Source organism: Saccostrea cucullata, unplaced genomic scaffold (assembly GCF_032062105.1).
Source record: "Saccostrea cucullata isolate Sc308-1 unplaced genomic scaffold, CSIRO_AGI_Scuc_v1 ctg2503, whole genome shotgun sequence".
NCBI lineage: Eukaryota > Metazoa > Mollusca > Bivalvia > Ostreida > Ostreidae > Saccostrea > Saccostrea cuccullata.
This window is the reverse complement of record NW_026923258.1, coordinates 103,312-121,306: the sequence shown is the minus strand read 5'-3', so window position 1 is coordinate 121,306 and position 17,995 is coordinate 103,312. Positions and strand designations below refer to the sequence as shown.

The 17,995-nt window shown below is 31.3% G+C and overlaps 1 protein-coding gene across 1 annotated transcript; it reads left to right on the top strand.

The window, feature by feature from the left end:
• Nucleotides 1-1,071: 1,071 nt before the first annotated feature.
• On the top strand, nucleotides 1,072-9,928 carry LOC134263578 (charged multivesicular body protein 2b-like). The gene is made up of 8 exons (XM_062745962.1): nucleotides 1,072-1,244; nucleotides 3,989-4,080; nucleotides 6,088-6,129; nucleotides 6,430-6,531; nucleotides 7,010-7,060; nucleotides 7,443-7,545; nucleotides 8,015-8,121; nucleotides 9,623-9,928. The coding sequence occupies exons 1-8, from the start codon at nucleotides 1,217-1,219 to the stop codon at nucleotides 9,728-9,730; spliced, it is 633 nt and encodes a 210-aa protein (XP_062601946.1). The 5' UTR covers nucleotides 1,072-1,216; the 3' UTR covers nucleotides 9,731-9,928.
• The last annotated feature ends 8,067 nt before the right edge of the window (nucleotides 9,929-17,995 follow it).

Here is a 17,995-nt window from a genome sequence, read left to right as displayed (position 1 = left end):
TTTTCTTTCTACTTTTTTTTCTGATCTGTTGAGTAACCAGAATGATATAGAATAGGGAAAAAAACATGTTTAAATATGAGTGAATGGTCCAACAAGCAAAAAATTAAATTGGTGTGGCCTTGCTTAGTAATGGAAGACCTCATAATTACATGTAGATATGAGGGATTTCATTACATGTATAGGAGAATACAGACATCCAAAACACCATACTTTGATTTGTTTCTAGGGATCGAACTACAGTTACTGTAAATAATTATTCAGAATAGAATTAATGTCTGCTCTGCAACATTTAGGTTTTTTTTAAAATCAAATGCTAATTAATAATTAAGAAGAAACTGATTTTGAAACCTCAATAGTTTGTTGGGGCTACTTGAGAGGCATATATATACATGTAATTATCAATGATAAACCAATCTTTTTGAAGAAATTCTTTTATATAAAAAAATTACCCCACCATTTCCAAAATATCCAATCACAGGAGTCTGAAGTTTTAATCAAAAAAAAAAAAAAAAAAAATAAAAAATTTTTCCTACCCTTAACTAAAAAAACCCATCTGAAGTTTTAATCAAAAAAAAAAAAAAAAAAAAAAAATCCGGAAAAAATCCCTTTAACTAAAAAAAAAGGGTTTTTTTTAGTTAAGAGTAGGAATATTTTTTTCTGCTTTTTTTTTTTTTTTTTTTTTTTTTTTGATCTTCAGACTCCTGTGATCCAATCATTGGCAAATTAATTGTAAATAAATTGCATCCCTTCTTTTTTGTGTTTTATATTTTTTTGTATATACAGAATAATAAGCGTTATTTCTTTTTACTTTTTTGGGGGGTGGGGGGGGGGGGTGGGGGTGACGACTGATGACACAGGGGGGGGGGGTGATTGTTTGGCAATTATTTATCCACAGGGATGTCCATTGTCTTTGAATAATATATTTTTTTTAATTATTCTGATTAAAGGCAAATTCGAAATTCCTTCATTTGTTTGTATTTTTTCTAAATCCTTTTCCAGTTCAATGGACGCTTTCTATTTATTTCGTTTATTAGTCTGAACTCACTATTAGGCAATCGGCGGTAATTAGCACAACCCTTACTTCCGTATTTACAAATATTCGTCACGATCATGAGTGTATACAAAAGAAATATAGTCTAAAAACTCCAGAATTTACTCATTAGCAGCTGCCTAGATCTAGTCATTGTGATTTAGTTGAAGAAGACAGACACACACCATGTTTAAAAAGAAACCAACCGTCCAAGGTAAAGTATACAAAATCCACAATAATCCTGATAACAAAGAGAGGGGACGGAAGCTTTTCTCAAATTTCTGATTTCACAATATTTTTTATTTACTATAGATTACTAATAAAAGAGAATTTTACTATTTTTGACTTCTCGTCCATTGTGACGGTACATAAACTGACAAAGCTTTCTACATGTTCTAGTTCTACACACCAACTCATTTTCATTTTCCAAAGAAAAAATGGGTGCGGAATTTAAATATTGTGGAATTGAAAAAAAAATTCAACAACATACTGTATGTTTACTTAAAATTTGGGCTTAGTGTGGAAGTGTGTACGTATCACTATTTCGGGAATACGCCAACAATCCAATCAGTGAATCACCAGTGGGCAGTGATTGAGCTAAATTTTGAATTTGACAATTTATGTACATACACAGTATGCAAGGAAATTTTGACACCTTTAGACCAGTCTATCAATCTAAAAACCCTCTTTGCAAGCTAAGGGTTTTTGGTCTGTTCCACTCCCCACTATGTTTGTGGGGGAGTGGAGTGGAGTGGATGAAACCCCTTGGTTTGCGATGATGTCTGAAACCGGGTATGTCTTAACAGTCTTTTAACCACAAGGAACCCCAAGGAACCACAAGGATACCCTAAGGAACCACAAGGAACCACAGGGATACCACAAGGACATCTTATTTAATTTTAATGAGTCTAATTATGGTTTATATGTGCAATTTTTAGTCATCTGAGTCACACAGGTGACCTATTACTATCTGTTATTGTCCGACGTTGTGCTTCCTGTCCATCTGTTTCCTAATCTTTTGAACCATTTCAGCATCTTTCCTTGAACAGCTTATCCAATTTCAACCAATTTTGGCACAAAGCATATATAGGTAAACGGGAGCAAAAATTTTCAGATTTCAAAATCTCTTACCCACAGGGGATTAACAGCCAAATGTACTCAACAATCTACATTAACACCCCTTACCCATGCACAATACCACAAAGAAACACATTAGCACCCACAAGGAACCCAGTGACACCCAAAGATACCCTAAGAGTGAAAAATTAGCAAATGATTTTGTAAAACATACACCTACTCAAAGTAAGCAAGCAGTTTTGCATGATTTAAAAAGTAATTATGCAGTAGTTGAAGATGTTAGAGTATATTTGGTTGATAATGAGCAACAAGGCTATCCTTAAAAAAATGTTCATTTGGAATTGCTGCCTGAAGTGTTTAAGACACAGGAGGGCATTCATGCCAACTTTTGAAAATTTTCTTAGGGGAGATTGCGCGTAATGACATTTTTAAAAGTTCCTAATTCGCAGCGTTTTGTCGTGAAATATCTTTTTGTAATGTTTTTTCTACATTATCAATCTACTACCTTAATTATATCATATATTATTACTACTTCAAAAAGTGTTTTCTTCTCTATCAACTTAAAGAAAAGCACAAATACAAGTCATTTAAAATTAAAAAAAAAAGACAATTTTATTCAAAATTATTGAATATGTTAATATTAAGATAAATATACCCTCTGTCTTGAAGAATGTGATACACAGAGTTAACATATTAGTACATAAAATAAGGATGTTTAACTTTAAAAATAAGCTGAACTGTTCATTGTGTGTTGGTAAATTACAAAGTTTATAAGGCTACTGTTATACAAAATATTGTTAAATTATTTTTTTCTTAATCAGAGGGAATATCAAGTCACTTTAACTTTTCAATCAGTCTGCAAAAGGCATGATATTTTCCTTTCTTTTTTTATTTTGATCACTCTGGTCAGTCCTAATGGTTTTCACTTGCAGGCACATTTTTTCCATGTTGGATTTTGGCATTGTCTTTTCCATGAAGTAGATAATAATTTAATGAGGAATGCAATATTCCAAAACTTGAACATCTTTTATAAACGGTTTATATGTATATTGTCAAAGTTTGCTGTAAAGTGTGAACTCTCACAAGTTTGTCAGTTTGTATCCAGTGTCGTGTGTATTTCTAAAATTTCCACATCTGGCATAATTGTCTCGGTTAAAATACACTGTTAATGAGGTTCAGGAGCAATAAAAACCTCTGTAATGACTGGTAGCACAGTTGACACCTTGTTGATTACCTGTTATCAGCGGCAATAAACAGATATCCTACCGATAAACATTGAAACAGCCATGTTTTCTGCACACGGAAATACTGTATTATTCAAAGCGAATCGGTAAAAATTCCGGATTTTCGAAATATCGGTAGAAATGGGAGAAAAAAAATTAATCGGTAGACAAGCGGTAGACAGGGTTAAAAATCGGTAGACTCCCGAAAAAATCGGGAAAGTTGGCATGTATGGGAGGGAGGGAGAGAAATTATTTTTTTTCAGCATAATTTTGCATAGATCTGACACTGCATTTTAGTGTTTTGTATGGTACATGTGAACACTGTCAGTGTTACTAAATATCTATTAGCTGCAATTATGTAGTCCTCTCCCTTTTTTCTCTCCAGAAAACATCAGATAAAAAAATAGGAGAGGGCTACATTATTGCAGCTAAATATCTTTACATGTATGTGCATTGAATTTTCATTCAATCTGTGATTTCAAAAATGAGTTTAATCTGATTAATCAAAAACATTTGATAAAAAATACTAATGACATTGACAATGGTTTTCTATTAAGTGGAAATTTTCTATTTTACTTTCAACTACAGACTGTAATTTACAACTGATATTATATGGACATGATGGAATATTTTTCATTTATCTAGAACTTTTTTGTAGAACAACTGCGTGAGAATGATAGAACGATGAGAAAAACCCAGAGAGACCTCACAAGAGACCGAGACAAGCTCGAGAGGGAGGAAAAGAAAATTGTAAGTTACAGGGAAATCTTTCTAATCCAGGTTCAGCGTTATTCAAAATCTTGTATAAAAGGATGTAAACTATAAGTCCCAATCAGTAAATTCAACTATTTTAAATGTTTTCTTATTCAGAATATAGAATCAGTTTATTAGGGCCCCGCAAGGATTTGTGGGTGCCCTATAGTAATCACTCTGTCTGTCCGTCCGTCTGTCTGTCCGTCTGTCACTCTTCCGTCCACAAATTTTCTGTTTTTTTCTAATAACTTTTTTATGGTTGCCCAATCAAGTTTAAATTTGGTATGGTAATTTAATAGGCAGAAATACATATTTTGATGCTAAGTTTGATTCTCTATGTCTTCTAGTTTGGAGCTGGGGTGGTGGGGTAGATTCATTAACTATGCATAAGAATGAACGGGCAACTTTTTTATGGTTGCCCAATTAAGATCAAATTTGGTACTGTAGTTCAGTAGGCAAAAATACATATTTTGATGCTAAGTTTGGTTCTCTATGTCCCTTGGTTTGGAGCTGGGGTGGTAGGGTAGATTCCTTAACTTTATATAAGAATGCATTGGCAAAGAGAGATAACTGCTGAAGATGTTCCCATTCAGTAAACTGAATGCTACTTGGAGTCCCATGGGATTAATTAGCTTTCCTCCTGAAGAAAATCCAGAGCATTATCTTTATCTGTCACATTGAGATTAATTACCACCTCTGTCTGCAAATGAAGTTTGTTTTGAAGTTAAATCAATTTGGAATGCTATGAACACTCTGAAATGTGGATTTAAATATAAATTTTTATTATTTATTTTTGTTTGATAGTTATGATTTCATTGAATCCTAAAAATAGAAATAGATTAAAGAAGATTTTTTGATTTACCAGGGTACTTTTTTCACTTTTTTCCTTTTTTTAAAAATATATTAATTCAAGAATGTTTTTAATTTTTAATGTAGTTGTATAAAAACCCCATTCTATCATTAATACTGAAAAAGTTCTTATTGTAACTTTAGAACAAAATGATGAGAGAGGTACAATTAATCCCTTGGGATTAATTATCTAGCCTGCTGCAGAAAATTTAGTAGGCTTCTCTTTATCTGTCACTTTAAGATTAATGAAAACCTTTGTCTGCAACTGCTGTTTGTTTGAAGTTAAGGTCAAGCCTTCATGATCATTGAAGGCTGGCATTTTATATAACACAAGATTCATAATTGTTTAAATATAAATTCAATGTTAAGTTGTTCTTTACTGCCTAATGTAAATACAAGAATATTATTTTCAGGTTTTTTAATATTCAGGAATTATGTTGAAATTTTAAGAATACAGTTGCTGTTTTCTATGTACATTTATTAATCATTCTGTGAGCTGCACCCTTTTAATTCTACCCCATGGCGGGGCCCTTGCTGACTGGTCAGTTTTCTAGTTCCCGTTTATTTAGACTTATTTGGTCCATTTCATTGAAATCAATGATGTCTTGATTAGAGAAGTTTTACCATTAAAGTACTAATTATCCCTTAAAGAGGGCAATATCTGAAAGAAATAATATGACTAGATGAAATGATGTTCTATTCATTTTATTTCATTATCAATGTAAAATCTGATTCTCAGTTAAACTTTTTTTCTGCTGTGGATTTCTACCGGGTACTTACACATGTTACAGATGTTTATTGTTTTTTTTTTCTGCTAAGAAACACTTACATGTATACATACAATACTTCTCTTAAACTGTGATCAGCTCAAGTAATACTGTAAAATAACATACTTTCAAGGGTTCAAATTCTTCATGGCTTAAGGAAAATATATTATTTTGTTCATGGGGATTTGATTTTGTGGTTGAAAAATTGTACTGAATCAGTAGAAATATATGTGAACAACTGCAATTCATGGTGGACATATATTGGTATGTCTCTTCTTACATTAAAACCACGAAAAGTGAGCCCCCATGAAAATGATTTCAAAGTATTTTATATTTTCTTATATTTACCAGGGATAATGATTACTGAAAAACTTTGTCTATTTTACAGGAAATGGAAATTAAGAAGGCAGCTAAACAAGGCAATAAACAGGTCAGTTCAACCAAATACCTCCACACCACCCCAATATTAACATGGAAGTAAAGAACAATGAATTATGACAATAGGCACAAATGTTAGTAAGTGTAAATTGTCTTAAATAAGGCTTTGACTGTCATACTTTAAAAGTAAACCTCCTCCTCATGATTAGATTGTTAAATAACTCTTTTATGTCTGCTGAAAAAAAAGAAGAAATGTCATTGTCTGATTTACATATAATCATGATAATTATTCTCTTTTCTTCTATTTATCAGTGTTTATTAGGTAATTATTTTTTCCTTTCTTTTCTATCAGGCAGCCACAGTGTTAGCTAAACAATTAGTTGCATTAAGGAAACAGAAAACGAAGAGCTACTCTGTAGGATCCAAAATATCCTCCATAGGGAACCAGCAAAAGGTAAGCCAGAGAACCAGAAAATTGCAGTTTGATTTAGTCATGTTTATAGTTGACAATTTTTTATAATTTAATTTTTGGGTTTTTTTTTTTGTAAAAGATGATATAAGGTATAATGATATACAGTAAAACTTGGTTATAATGAAGTCACTGGGACCTATGAAATTATTTCGCTATATCCATGATTCGTTATATCCATGTATTAAGGAATTTGTTAAAATTTATATAGCTGGGGATTCAAGATAACTTTGTTATATCTGTGAATTTGCAATATCCATGTTCATACTAAACGAGTTTTACTGTATAACCAGACTATTGAAGTTCTAGACTTAATGAAATTATGAATTGTAACCTACATGTAATTTTCTTGAGATAAAATACAGCTGCATCTATATATAAATTATGTTTTGTATCAAATTAATCTGAATAAACGTTTGAAATTGAAGCAAAATTTTATTTTTATTTTCTTTCCAAATTTCAGTTAATGCACTCTAACATGAAGATGGCTGGTGCCATGGCAACAACAACAAAGGTATGACAGATTTTTGTTTTATCAGATTTTTTTTATATCTAGTAGTATGGACATCTTGCACAAATGAGCATATTTTACAGCTTTCAGGAGAGTTATTGCCCTTTAACTGTAAAATTTGCACAAAATTTGCATACTCTTGTGTGTAATTGAAATTTAAAAAATCAAAGTAAGAGTTATGTTTTTTTTTAAATTTCAGTTTTGTTTTATTAATTTTATAATATGATATAATTTAAATTAAAAACACAAAATGATATAAGGAAATACATCAAAAGTTGACACATATACCAAAATGGGCATATTGGACTAATTGGGAAATACATGTATATGTACCTTTACAAATTCGTAACATAAATTAATCTGTTATTTTTCTAATGTGATTCAGACAATGCAACAGATGAATAAAGTGATGGATCCCCAGAAGACTGCAAAGATGATGCAAGACTTTGAGAGAGAAAACATGAAAATGGGCATGTCGGAGGAAATGAGTAAGAAAGCACTTGTTTATCTAATCCACTGTATTCACATCTAACTATCTTAACCTTATAAACTGTGTAACAAATGTCCAACAAAGTGCATAAGTAAAGGAATATTTGTTTCCATGTATTCAGTTACTAATTTTAGCATTTCTCATGCATTGAATCACACAGCTAGGCATACAGATGTTCAAACGTGCTACTGAATATATTTATAAACCATAAGTTTGTAAATTGAATATGACTTTAGAATTTCAGATGTATTGATTTATTCATTGGATATCCTTTATAGCTACTTAGTGGTATATCAAATAGAAACATCTAAAAATACTGTACAAACAAAATTGATATCTTAATTTGAATTTTGATATGGACAGCACCTGTAATAAGTCTATTGATTGTTACTGAAAACTTTCTGTATCTAAAAGTACATACATTTGATATCTTTGAATAAATGTGCCGTATTTTTAATTATTTCTAGTTAACGATACGTTAGATGATATTCTGGGAGAGTCGGGTGACGAAGAGGAATCTGACGCCGTTGTTAACCAGGTCCTGGACGAAATCGGAATCGAGATCACAGGAAAGGTATGGACATTTAAAACTTGATACTGAAGATACTGTATACAGGGGAATGTCGCCCCAATTTTATTTTTTGTCCATTTCTTCCTCATCAGATGTAGGCGAATTTAAAGCAGGGTGAATTCAAATAACACAAGATAATTTCTTAAACAGAACTGTGGCTGGGCGAATTTAAAATAAGGCAAAATTGTTGACAAGGGCAAAAGGGTGAAAATAATACTCGACAAAAATAACCCGGTAACTATACAGTATTACTGTAAAATCCCCTTATCTCAAACTCTTTGGAACTTGAAAAATTCTTCTAAATATTTGAAGGTTCCATATTGAAAGTAATTGAGATTTTAAGATTAGATCGACATATCTGTGGTATTTAAGAAAATATTAGATCAATTGTACTTGCAATATGTTTAATTTTACAAAGGTTATAATGGATTTAAGTTAATTTCAAAATGTTTGCTTAAAGGGATGGTTTGGTTATCAGATATTTCGGTCTTTGTCTGTCACAATTCAAATTATGTAGTTTAAAGGCAATTATTACAGAATTTTTGTGGTTTATTTTTTTTTTTACATTTTCAGAAAAGGATAGCAAATTATCTATTTCTGTTGTTTACCACTTCAAATTAAACTAATTTAAAAAATGACTTGTTTCTTGATAATTTGCTTATTCCTTTAACCTGTATATATACTGACACGCAAAAAGAAACGCAACACCCTACTTTAGGGGGAAATAATTATGTAAAGTAAAGAATTTTGTATTTTAAATTTATAGATGTCTTTAGTTTGGTAAAAATCGGCAATTTTACGGTTGAACAATTTTCATACCATAACCGGAAGTCAAGTTTGAGTCTGCTTAACAGAAATCAAAAATTGGATGTTTAAAAATTTATTTGGCATATTTATGGAGTTTTAAGGGTTTTGACTGTTAATCATAAGTAATGCAGCAATATTTCAAAAAATAAACTTTCCTTTCAGTACTCGTAACGATGCTAACGCTTCTTGAAAATGGCTTATGTACGCATTTCCATTGCTCTAGCTTGAAAATTTCATTGTAAAGCTGATGAAGAGTTCCTGATGCAGAAATTCACTATATTACGCCTGAACATTGCCTTACGTATCATATGCATTAAGGACAGTTTTTGTACCGGAAGTAAAAATGGCAAAGAATAATTCAATCACTCAGATCTCGATATTGATGAACCTATTGTATAGTAGAAATTAAGCTGCAATTGTTGTTTAGGGCAGTCTTGCACGTTTTACTTGAATAGCTGGGAGGGGGTGTTTAAACAGTAAAGCAAAATTATAAACATTTAAAATTTTTATCAAATCTCTGATGTTCTGAAAAGTGAGTTTAGCCGAACTGTATTCCATTTTGAAAATCATTAGTTAAAATAATCAAACATTTGTAGATAATTGCCTGTTGTGTTTCTTTTGCATGTCATTATATTTTTTATTAACATATCCACTTGAATTGACATGAAAGAAAATTAATGAATAAATGTATTAACAGATGGTGAGTGCACCTGCTGCTCCAAGTCGCGGCCTCGGGGAAACTTCTAAGTCTCGGGTTACAGATGATGACATAGAAAAACAATTAGCGGCTCTGAAAGATCTATAGTGAAGGAAAACAAAGATGTTAGGTATAATTCTGTGTCCAGAATGGATTTTACATGTAGATCAAATGTGATATACAAAATTGTATACAAACTTATAATTGTATGAATTGGTGTATTCATTTGATGCCTGCAGCCTTTGGAATGGGTTAGGATGTATGCATGAGTGATTTGAAAACTGTTACCTCTAAATTTTAGTAAAAGATTTAAGCATTGCTACATGAATATTAATGAGTTCATATATTATTAATGAGTTTATTTTCAAGGTATTGATCCCTAATCACATTACAGAGTAGTAGAATTCAAATATCTCCTTTTCCAATTATGAGAAATTAGATGTACATATACAACAATATTTAATTACAATGATGTTTAATTATTCATTAATTTTGCCAGTCTTTCTAGATGTCAGCCTTTCCAAGTTTCAATGTTTGCTCTGTATTTTTATTTTCTTTTGTGTTTCATGTTGAAATAACTAAGGTTTTATGTTAAAACCGAAAGTTCTAAGTAAACATATTTGTCTTAATGCGTAATTTTTGTATGTTTAGCAATTTTTATGTGTATCATATCACTTTAATACAATGATGTAAAATATTCTATTTCAATTATACTTGTTTGACAGTAGGTTTGATAAATTAATGTGAAATTTAAAGTGCATTACTTTGCTGTATCTTTGTTTTATGTAATATTGTTAATAAACCTGTTATTAAAAATAAAAAAAAAAATAGTACGAAAATGTGTTTCAATTTCCTCCTTGAAATGGGTTTAAGATTAAAACATTTTCTAAATATAAAATTTTGATAATAAAAAAAGTATTTACTTTAAAAAGAATTTAAGTAGGGTTTAAGGACAAATTTGACTGACTCCGGATATTGTGACTCGTACATGCATCCTTAACTTTATGTAGCATACATTGTTTTAGTACTTTGTCGTTTATTACTGTACTTGAATCACTGATGAAGTCCATTTCACAGCTGATAAGAATCTATTCATGTCTTTGAAAATATAAGGCTATTGTTCAAAATCGGTGACTCATACTTCAATATATTGTCCACAAGAATTCTTTTATAGCGATAGTTACGTAATTTGAAATTTTGTGTAGGTTTTGTCAATATCGAGTAACCGTTACGGGTTTTTAATGGAAAAGAGGAGGGACAACTCACCAATTTCACTTTCTCATCCCTTTTTTTGGAAATTGAAAAATTAACCCAAGTTTCACATATCTCGACCGAGGTAAACAAATAAAAAGATTAAATAGAAACCCCACTGACTGTACTTTCAGTTTCAGTATGTACATGAGAACAGTGCATTGTTTTAGCTTTCGAATTCAGTTTAAAATTACCTTGCTTTGATATATTTGCATTCCATTTTGTTTGTTGATTTACATTCCTTAAGTTATTGAGACATTTTTAAAAGTTATAATTTTCAATAAAGGATTGTCATCCTTAACCATACAGATAAACGTGATCTGGGACCGGTATGCAATTACATTATGTTGAGTTTTTTAATATTTGAGTTCTTAGTAATTCTATTCAAGACTGCAGACATGCCAGTGCCAACCGATAGACCTACATAAAAAGGTCAGAGTTCTCAATAAACATAGCAAATGGTAAAACACGGGGAAGTTCTTATAATGGTTGTTACCCTAAAAAACATCCCTTTTTAGGCAACATGTTAAAACCTATTGATGTAGGTTCTTCCTTTTAATTACATACAACTAAAATATCGTCAGTCAATGGAATTTTATAGTACCTACAGTTGTATTTGAGGTTGATTTTCTTTGGTCTACTTCAGTGTTAAAATTTAATTGCTTGTTCACAGGCAATTGATGATATATATTACATAACTATTTATCCTATCGCAAAAGATATAAACTCCTACAAAACACAAAGTTAGATAATATTATTAATAAGTGTTATAATTATACAGATGGTTGAAAAATATATCACAGAAACAAGTGCCTGTCCTTATAATTCAAAACATTATATTTTAAAGTGAGAAATATGAACATTAAGAACAGTGGTCGCGATCTCAAAAATCTAAAAACAATTCAAATATTTTAAGAGGGCACCCCCCCCCCCCTGGAAATTCCAGAAGTGGGATCAGGTGCCCAGGAGGAGTAAGCATCCTCCCCTGACTTGTCACAGCCCTAAGTATAGATCAGATAGAGGGAGCAGTCACTTCCGTAATCACATTCAGTATAAAACAAAGGCCTAACAATTGGAATATGGAAAACTCAATCAGCCAACATACAAACCAGTGACAGGTTATAGTTTTTTTTATAAAGAACACAGAATTTACGAAACGCTGACTTATTAACAAGGTTGTTGCAATATTGAAATTCCTGTATCACCACCTTATCTGTCAGTAGCTTGTTTCGGTTTGAAATTTGATCGCACTCGGAACATGTTCGTGAGTATCGAATAAGTTGGGTGATGTTAACACCATTTGTAAGTCATAATAAGATATTACTACAGAAATAAGGAAAGTTGACAATAAAAAGCGTAAGTCATCTCATTAGTCAAATTATTTACTTGTTAGTTTAATTGCATTTATCATCCTTGTTTGTCATTGCATTTATCACCCTTGTTTATCATTGCATTTATCATCCTTGTTTATCATTGCATTTATCATCCTTGTTTATCATTGCATTTATCATCCTTGTTTATCATTGCATTTATCATCCTCATTTATCATTGCATTTATCATCCATGTTTATCATTGCATTTATCATCCTTATTTATCATTGCATTTATCATCCATGTTTATCATTGCATTTATCATCCTTATTTATCATTGTATTTATCATCCATGTTTATCATTGCATTTATCATCCTTATTTATCATTGCATTTATCATCCTTGTTTATCATTACATTTATCACCCTTAGTAAGTAAAACATCCAGATATATGAAACATAAATGGTTAATTCTGTAATGTTTTTCGTTCAAGTTTACAAAATCTAGTATATTGTTTTTTGAGACCAGGTTTTCCTACAATCTATTGGAATTCCAATGGGTACCAATTGTGCCCTGTTATTAGCAGACCTATTTTTGTATTCATTTGAAGAAGAATTTGTGCAAAATCTTATGCACGAAATTAAAAGAAGAAAACAAAGCCTTCAACTCGACATTTATATATATCGACGACGTATTGTTAATTAACAATTGAAATTTCCATTCTTATGTTGATACGATATATCCTGGAGAGCTTGAGATAAAAGATAACTCAGAGTCTGACACTTCTGTTTCATACTTGTATACCTTACTTGAAAAAGACCTTAATGGTAATCTAACAACCAGGTTTTGTTGACATGATGACTTTATCTTTTCTATCGTCAACTATTGACAAACAAGTTAATAAAACAAGAATTTAGGATATCTAGTTTGAATTAAAGGCATCATTTCGTAATTCTTATGGTTGATACAATGACCTTGTCAGAAAATACAATATATCATTGTATCAAATACTGACTGACGTTTTTCATACTAGTTGTTAGTCCATTAACTATACACTGACGACGGATTTTCCCGTTATTTCCCGATCATGTCTAGGAGCACACAGTGGGATGACCGGTCAGCAGGGGATGCTCACTCCTCCATGGCACCTGATCCCACCTCTGATGTTTCGGAGGTCCCTGTTTGCTCTGCTCCTGTTTCGTATTGTTTTATGGACTTTGATCTTGAATGCTGTAATTTTTTCTCCATCTGTTAAATTTCCTGCAATATATTGAACTGATTTATGAAGTAATTAGATATATTTTGTATTATTTAATTTTAAAACTGAATATCAATATGTACATGATGTATGCGACATTTATAATGTACATTTAATATAAGACTAAGAATTTAATTTCTCTCTTATAGATGCATGTCTCTATTTCGAGAGAAAAAGCCAATAATTGTCATTAACGACAATATGTACAATGCGACGACAGGACAGTACAAATATAGACTGCAACACACCCCTCTTATCACTAGTACACAGTGATCGAATAGAACTTTGGTTAGTTCTTTAAAAAGAGGCGGACACTGATATATTATACAAGATATTGGTTTCTGGGCGTAGTTGCAAGAGTTGATTCATAAGTGTCGATGACTCTCGTTTCCTCTTTGTCAAAAGGGGAAACATTAATAATGTCGTGTACCCTATTTGTCAAGCACAGCTGTTTTATTTGATCTTATTTCAAGTTTTATAGGCACGATGATTTCGCCCATATTATGTAAAAAAGGAAAGTTCTAAAGGAGTTTCCGAAGACTCCTGTTATTGTTTAAACTAAGTTGAAAATTCTTTATTATGGCTATTGCACGTATTGAATAGTCCATGTTGCACTCATTTGTCTGTTAATAGGTTTATTCAGTACAAACAATATATTGCTATGCTATGTTGTCAGCAGTGGCATTTTAGAAGTCCCGAATTTATAAATAAATTCGATTGCTGCATGGTCTTCAACTTTTCTTCGATAAATTCAAATACAAATTTTAATATAGATAATATAGAGGGGGTTAGATATAAAAGCGTAGATTGATTACAGGTAATGTGTTCTTGGTGATTATTGTTCAAGATTTTAAGGGGAGACAGGGAACATGTCACATGACTAAAAAGACATAATACGTCATAATCGGTATTGAGGAATAATATAAAAAAGAAAGGGGGTGTAAAGGATAAATTGTATCTATGGGAATGGGTCTTAAAGCTGGCCAAAAATTAAATTCTTAAAAAATATTGAATTCATTTTGCAAATGATTGCTACACAGTTGTCCAAAATCTTTTCTTAATATTTTTTAAGACTACGTGTAAAAATTAAGGAAAAACGCACATTGGGAATGTAATTTATCTATACTATAATTATAGAAACGGGAAGGTACATCTTAAAAAAATATATATTCTTACTTTTAAAAATATTTTTGCTATGTAATCCTTTGTGTTTTTAGTTTATAATATAGCATATAATATTTGGATATTGAAAACCTGTGTATCAAGTCACATGTAACTTTACATTAAGTTGATAGAACTCTCAATTTTTAACTTAATCGCCAGTTTTTGTCAATTTAAAAGCAAAATTTTACGTATAACTTTAAGTACAGGTTTTAAATATCGAAAACAATACGTAAAATGTAACACAATCTATGAACGTCATAATTTTTTATTTGATACACAATTATGCAAAAATACCGTTCATGGGGGTATATGTATATATATATAGAATGTTCAACAGTATAACACTTTAGGAAATGACATAACGAAGCAAAAAAAGGCACATGTAATATCCTGATGCATAATAATTTTACAACATCCAAATCAAAACGTTTCTTTATTAATAAACAATGTCTCATCCTCCTCACGACATTTATAAATACATTCCATGAATGTTCAAAAATATATCCAACAGCAATTCAAATGTTAAAATAGAAAAGCATATTTCCTGATGAAATGATAATCTCACTAGATACTTTGCAGGCGGAAGCATTACATAAAATAAATATGTTCATACAATAAGCATACTCTGGTAATCTTTAAGTTTTAGAGGAATACTAGTAGACATTCTGACTTTTTCAAATGCAAAAATCATGCCGAAGCATGTTGCCAAGATGACCGATATATACATCATTATGTAGGCAAACTGTTAAAAAATGATCTCTTCAGGGTCTCTATTAATTGTCTTTTTAGATTATTCTTTCAAATGATAGCATGGGAGTAAAAATCTTGGATTTCTCTTTCTTCCAAGATAATGACCTTCCCCATTGTTTCCTTGTAAAATCTGAAACATTAGAAATTGTAATTCACACATTTGTTGTTATTTACTTTGTATGTTCGAATATAATGGGTTATAATAGCTGAGTAGTTTTTCACATATAGATCATTTTTCCATTGAAGCAGAAACCATAGCAACTAAACACTAAACTTTTTTAGGTTGCAGTGTGAATGTCTACTTATTTTAATATATGCATGAAATTGCAATTCCATGAATAGATATTGCCAGAGTTTGAGAACTATTAGAGAATTAGGCTGTACTTTTATTTTATACTGGAAATAATGAAACACCGAAAAAAAAAAACTATTGCCTCAGTAGATGTATGACAATTGTTCCCTTGAAAATGTGAAATTTTCAGTTCTCAATATCTCGAGACGGTTCTCATTATTTGATGAAAATCGTGAAAAACAATTTGCAAAAATTTTTAGTAAACGGTTAAAAAATTGAGAAGTATTTTCTAGCACAAATTATAAGGTACATGGTGCATTGAAACACTTTTCATTCACGATTTTCAAATGATTATTACTTTTTAAACGCTGCATGTTCATTCAATATACTTTTGGGAAACATTGTTAAAAAAGCAATCTTCATGCATTTCATTCAAAGCTTTTATTATTTGTGTTCAATAATTAAAGCTTTATCGACTTAAACGCCTATAAGTAATACTGGGCCATAAATTCAGCTATAGACAGATCAATATTCATGAACGTTAACATCGATCTTAAAAATAAGTTCTTATGGGAAAGCTACACTTTGACAATCAGCACAGGTGCGTAATACTGTTTATGAAAGGAGGGGGAGGAGAGGGGGGAGAAAAATTCAAAAATTTCTAACCCCCCAACTTTGAATAGCAAAATAATAAAAGGAAGTTTGTTCAAACCCGAAAATACTTTTTCGTTTTGGAAGAGATAGATTCAACTTTCGTTCACAACCTAATTACACCAATCTATTACAAATTACCATAAATGACCATTCAACTACCTTACAACAAAAATGAGGAAAGGGCTTCTAACTTCCCCTAATACATGTAGAACCTGCCTGTAACGTCCTATACAGAGAAATAGAGGGAAATATAGAGAAAGTGCGGAATTTTTGAAGATTCAGCTATGGCTTCTGGTGATAATGGTACATGTAATCGACTTCAAATTAATCTGTAGTCCTTTCAAACACAGATACATAGCTGTGTTCCAGTAAAGGTTCATCCAAGACTTTATTTACTCCTTACAAAGATAATACATGTAACCGTTGTGAAGGAGAACCTTCAAGAAGTGGTGTAAAACAGAAGTGGATACTTAAAGATTCCAAGGAACTTTTGAAAACTTTGAAATCATAAGATTTTACCAAAATCAACAGCTTAAAAAGTGATGACTTTTTAACATAACAATTCCCCAAGATAAATTAAAGTCCAGGTTTTTTAAATTACTGACAATGGCTGCTTTTTCAATAAAAATAAAAAAAAAATTGTGAAGGACTCCCCAATTTACTCACCTTGTCATTGGTCATTTGCAAAATTAGTTTTTTATAAACATTCTTAATCACACCTACTCTGAAGTTAACATCAAAAGATGTTTGAGTTTCTGATTGACAATTTCTAGTACGTGGTGTTTGGAGACTAAGTCTTCCAACAATCCGTTAGAGTTCCCATGGGTACCAAAAGCGCCCCACTATCAGCAGACTTATTTTTGTATGAAGCAGAGTTTGTCCAAAATATCATGCGTGAAAAGATGCTGAAAAGGTATCGATGTATCTTATGTCGATACAATATATTCCGATATGAGCTTGAGAAAAATAATACCACAGAGTCTGACGCATCTCTTTCATATATAAATATTTTACTTGAAAAAGACGTCACTCAAGCTCTATGATAAAAGTGATGACTTAAACTTTTCAATCTCCAACTTCTCTTAATTATCCCTATACTTTCATCACCTGTATGCGTGGTTTATACCTCTCAGATGATTCGATAGGTAAGAGCAAGCTCTACATGTACGTATGTACAATTACTAAAACGAAGTAAAGTATTGATAAAATTTTACAAGAATTTCAGCAATTTTGTTTAAAATAATCTTTTTGCCAGATCAATTGTCGAAACAATGACGTTTTCAGCAAATATAATTTATTATTGTGACGTTTTTCATGCTTATTGTTAGGCCATTATTTACACAATGAATTGATGATGGATTCTTCTGTTATTTCCCGGTCATGACAATGAGTACACTGTGGGGGTGACCGGTCGGCAGGCAATGTGCTCTCCTCCATGGCACCTGATCCCACCTCTGATGTTTTGGTGGTTCGTGTTTGCTCTGCTCCTATTTTGTATTGTTTTTATGGATTTAGAGCTCGAACACTTTTGTTACAGTTGTGTATTTCCATATATTTAATTCATGAAAAGCTCAGTAGTGTCGAGTTTACAAAAGGATTCACATTTACATGTATTACAATTGTACTTTACACTATTTGTACAGAAAAGTTATATCTTCAAATATCTTTAAATATTGAAAAAGATGACTTTTGG